The sequence below is a fragment of the Brassica oleracea genome, chromosome C3 (assembly GCF_000695525.1).
Source record: "Brassica oleracea var. oleracea cultivar TO1000 chromosome C3, BOL, whole genome shotgun sequence".
NCBI lineage: Eukaryota > Viridiplantae > Streptophyta > Magnoliopsida > Brassicales > Brassicaceae > Brassica > Brassica oleracea.
In genome coordinates this window covers 55,588,660-55,593,837 of record NC_027750.1, presented here as the reverse complement: position 1 = coordinate 55,593,837, position 5,178 = coordinate 55,588,660, and the positions used below count along the sequence as shown (strand labels likewise).

Sequence of the window (5,178 nt, the reverse complement as noted above, 5' to 3'; positions counted from 1 at the left end):
CCCCAAGATCACATCAACACTCCCTTTACCACCCCAATACAGCAACCGCCTAATACAGAACAAGACGTCCAATAGATGCATAATGACATCATGTCTGAGCTACAGGAGGTGACGCTCTAGTATGTCAATGTCTCTGATCCAGTGGAGAGTTCTGCAAGAAGGCAAAGGGTTCTTGAATGCGAAACCCAAGGTTTAATGGCGAAAACAGCAGCCTCGCTACTGGAGGCCTCACTACTGGAGGGCGCTATCAATAGAGTGAACCAAAATGCAAGCAACCAAGCATTCTACACAGAACTGGAATTAAATGACGAACCCTCACCACATACTAAGTCACAGGAGGTTGCTAAGGTACCTAGCCCTGATTTAGTGGTCTCAATGCAACCAATCCAACCACAGAAAAGAGGACGTCCCCCCAAGGAAAAGCTCCACAAATGCTACGCAGCAATTGTTACGAGGAGCGGGATCCAAGAAAAGGAAAGTGGTGATCCAAAACTCACCTTGAGTACGTAAATCCTACTCTTCACAAAACACAGAAGGGCATAAGGGGTTGAAACGAGCTACACAAAGAAGGAATCCGCAAGTTCCAAGACCTCCTATATCAGGTGCACCAAGCACAAGTGTGGCTAGTGAGACTTCAAGAGTCCCAAAGGCAAGAAAGACAGCACATGGTAGAGGAGCTAAGCCAACACCAACAACAACAGATTTTCACAACCCGCCCAACTCTCTTCCTTAAAGATATTGAGCTGGAACTGTTGTGGGTTGGGGAATCCCACAACAGTCCAGAGATTGCGGGAACTGAAGAAAGATTTTGATCCCGACATCATATTTCTCGTGGAGACAAAAAATCCCCTGGAATTTGTGACTAAAAAGCTGGTTGATTTACAATTTGTATCGCAAATTCATGTACCGCCTCATAGTCCTGGAGGAGGAGGCTTAACTCTGTTATGGAACACATCTATCAAACTTCATGTTCTCTACTTGTGCAATAATTTTATTGATGCTGAGATAGAATACAAGAACGAAAAATTCTTTGCAACCTTCACATACGAAGCACCAGAGCAGGCACGACGCAGAGAAATACTACAACGTATCATGGAGATCTCCCTGAGCAGAACAGGGCCTTGGTTCCTTACCGGGGACTTCAACGACATCATTGATAATTCGGAGAAAGATGGCGGTCCAGCTAGAGCGGAAGGCACTTTCATTGATTTCAGAACCTTCATGTCTCAATGTGACCTGTATGATCTTTGACATTCCAGGAATTTTCTCTCATGGAGGTGTACGCCACACCCATACTATCCATTGCAGATTGGACAGAGCCATGTAAAATAGCTTATGGGCTGAGTTATTCCCTTCCGGAAGATGTTCATACCTAAACTTTGGCGGTTCAGTCCACAGATCAATCATCGCCTTTCTAGAGCCAGGCCTAAGGAAAAAGAAAGGACTATTCCGGTACGACATGAAACTCTGCAAAAACGAGGAGGTTAGAAAACTCATTGCCAAAGCTTGGCTTGAGAACGGAGACTCAGTAGAAAGCAAGATATCAGCGTGCAGGAGCGCGATTTCCAAATGGAACCGAACTCAACATATCAATAGCAAAATACAAATCAATTTGGAGAAAGCTCGGCTCGAAGAAGCCATGATCAGTTCGAAACCAAATGAAAGTTTGATATCTGAGATTAACTTACGACTCAGGAAAGCTTACAGCGAGGAAGATGAGTATTGGCGCCAAAGAAGGAGAACACTATGGCTTGCGTTAGGAGACAGGAACTCAGGGTTCTTCGATGCTTCTACCTGACAACGATGGACGATAAATAAGTTTTCAGTCCTGGAAGACGCTCACGGGACTGCTGTGTTTGAGGAACACGAGATCATGGAAGTGATCTCTGATTACTTTGCTTCCATGTTTAAATCCAACAATTCGGAAGCCACAGGGATAGTGGAGGAAGCAATTTCCCCATCCATTTCGGAAGAACTAAACGATGAGGTCTCGGCCGTACCTTCAGACAAGGAGATCAAAGCTGTCATATTCTCTATCCATCCCGACAAGGACCTGGGACCTGACGGGTTCTCTGCAGGGTTCTTCCGGACAAACTGGAGTACAGTGGGGCCTGCAGTTTCTCGAGAAATCAAACTGTTCTTCAGCTCTGGTATATTGCCAAACAACATCAATCATACTCACATTCGACTCATCCCGAAGATACATTCCCCACGAGCAGTAGCGGACTATCGACCCATTGCCTTGACAAGTGTGTACTACAAAATCATTTCTAAGATCATCACCAAGCGCCTACAACCGATATTGGAGTTGATAATCTCTGAAAACCAGTCGGCATTTGTACCAGGTCGAGCTATTGCTGATAATGTTATGATTACACATGAAACTCTCCATTTCTTGAAGAGATCGGGAGCTGTCAAACATTGTTCTAGGGCGGTGAAAATTGACATGAGCAAAGCACACGATCGACTAGAATGGAGGTTTATTGAAGCTGTCTTGCTAAAATTTGGATTCAGCAAGATCTTTTGCAATCGAGTAATGAGTTGTATAACCTCAGTTTCTTACTCGATCTTGTTTAACGGTGAAGCTCAGAGTCATATAGTTCCGGAAAGAGGGATAAAGCAAGGCGACCCGTTATCTCTTTACATCTTCATTATGTGCAGCCAAGTCTTATCCGAGTTGTGCACGGTTGCACAGAATCGAGGCACATTGGCTGGGATCAGAGTGGCTCGGGGTAGTCCCCGAGTTAACCATCTTCTCTTCGTAGATGACACTATGTTCTTCATTAAGACATCGCAGCGAAGTGTAGACACTCTAAAAACCATCCTAGACAAGTACGAGACTGCTTCAGGATAGATGATAAGTGCTCCAAAATCATCCATCACGTTCTCGAAGAAGACTCCCATGGAAGTGAAGATTAGAGTACAAACCAGCCTAGGTATCACTAAGGAAGGAGTTGTGGGCAAGTATCTCGGTCTCCCTGAACACTTCGGTAGAAGGAAGAAAGATATGTTCACGTTTATTGTTGACATCATAAGACAGAAGGCTGCGAGTTGGAACACTAAGAAGTTGTCTAGCACGGGGAAGATTGTCATGCTCAAGTCTGTGATTTCAGTCAAACCGACATATGCTATGACCTGCTTCAAACTACCCCTCAGCCTCATTAAACGAATTCAATCTGCGCTCACAAGGTTCTTCTGGGATGCCAATCCTGATAAAAGAAAAATATGTTGGATAGCATTTTCGGAACTAGCGATATCAAAGGGTGATGGAGGGATAGAGCTTCGCGATATAGAGACGTTTAACTTGGCGATGCTAGCAAAACTTAGCTGCAGAATTTACACAAGACCTGACTGCCTTCTTGCAAGAGTCCTACTCGGCAAGTACTGCAAATTTCAACCATTTTCCCAAGTCTCAGCTACATCCTCCATATCCCATGGGTGGCGAAGCATTCTCTGTGGACGTGACCTACTGATGGCAAACACTGGCAAAGCTATAGGCAATGGCAGAGACACCTTGATATGGGAGGAACCTTGGCTCTCTTCAGAAACACCATCTCGCCCAATGGGACCACCCCCAAGCGAGACAAAGAATTGGCGAGTATATGAGCTCATGATTGGTGATTCTGGTGAATGGAACAGAGAACTGATAGGACGCATTCTGCCTACTGCTGCTACCGAAATTCTAAGCATCCCAAAAAAAGATGGGGTCTACAGCACAAAAACAGGTTACTACACCAATATATCAATGAAGGAGGCAACACAACTACAACCGGCACCACAACACCCTTGCAGCTGGAACACTGACATCTGGAGAGGAGATTTCTCACCGAAACTCAGAGTTTTCCTATGGGAAATTGTCAAGGGAGCCTTACCGCTAGGAGAGAACCTTGAAAAGAGAAGCATTTTGTCAAATTCAAAATGTATACACTGCGGATTCCGCAAGACTGCAACTCACCTGTTCCTACATTGTCGTTTTGCTGCAAGCATATGGGAAATGTCACCTCTACTCCATGTGGAACGCATCACTTCTGCTACAACCTTCGCAACAGTGCTAAAAGAATCAAAGAAGACCTTAAATCTCCCACCATCAGGATTGATATCTGGCCCTCTGTTTCCCTGGATTTGTTGGACAATATGGACATCTAGAAACCAACTAATCTTCGAAAACAAAGTTTTCTCACCACTGGAAACATTGACTAAAGCTATTTGCTTATCACGAGAATGGCAGGAGGCTCAGCTAAAGGGTAACACGCAGTTCTTATCTACTCAAAAGCTGAATCAGGGTATCAACGCAAGGAACAACATGGGCGGAGTCTCGGTTTACACGGATGCGTCGTGGAAAGAAGGAGTAAATAAGGCAGGTCTTGGCTGGCTATTCAAAGATCACTTAGGACGCACCATCCTCACATAAAGCAGATAGGAGACCTTCGTGTCTTTCCCCCTCATGGCGGAGAGTCTGGCCATGCGTGAAGCTGTTCTCCAAGCCCGCTAGAAGGGTTTCTCCACCCTGACAGTGTATTCGGATGCTCAGACATTAGTCAGAGCCATCAACGACAGGAAACTTCTTAAAGAGCTGTTTGGAATCGTCCACGATATTCTACAATTGTCTCTAGAGTTCTCTGTGATTTCTTTTGTTTACATTTCTCGTTCGAACAACTCAGCTGCAGATGCCCTTGCTCTTTCAGCTTCTGCTTCTAATCCCCTATCGTTGTAATGTTTTTTCATTTAAATTAATGAAGTAGTCGTTCAAAAAAAAAATCCCCTATATATTATTTGAGAAGCATTACAACTTCTTTTTGTAGCCACAAGTCATCACTAGAATGATTCTTAGAATCATTAGAGAAATATGTTGGTCCATCTAATTATATAATAAGTTTTTTACTAAACTAACAATAAATTCATCATTAATGTACTTTATTATTTCCTTAAATAAAATTTACGGAATTGCCTAATGTGGCTAAAGTATATATGGCAATTAATGATTTTGAATAATAAAGATTTGATAAAAAATAGTGTATCTTCTATCATATTTGTTTAATTTTAAGCTATTAAATAAATTAAACAACCATAATAACCATATAATAAAAATTTAGATTTTTATGTATATGTTATATTTTGAATTTTTACAAACGGCTATAAATTACTAAAACTGTTAAAAGTCTCACATTCAAATTTTAT

The 5,178-nt window shown here is 42.9% G+C and overlaps 2 protein-coding genes across 2 annotated transcripts in view; both read left to right on the top strand.

The window, feature by feature from the left end:
- LOC106330981 (uncharacterized protein At4g02000-like) overlaps positions 1 to 733 on the top strand; it is a 1,849-nt gene extending 1,116 nt beyond the window's left edge. The window contains exon 2 of the mRNA XM_013769359.1: positions 534 to 733. Coding sequence (XP_013624813.1) covers positions 534 to 733 — 200 coding nt within the window. The remainder of the gene's footprint in view (positions 1 to 533) is intronic.
- Positions 734 to 2,854: 2,121 nt separating this feature from the next.
- Positions 2,855 to 4,411, top strand: LOC106330980. Its single transcript, XM_013769358.1, has one exon. It carries the CDS (start codon positions 2,855 to 2,857, stop codon positions 4,409 to 4,411), a length of 1,557 nt encoding a protein of 518 aa, XP_013624812.1.
- Positions 4,412 to 5,178: the final 767 nt, after the last annotated feature.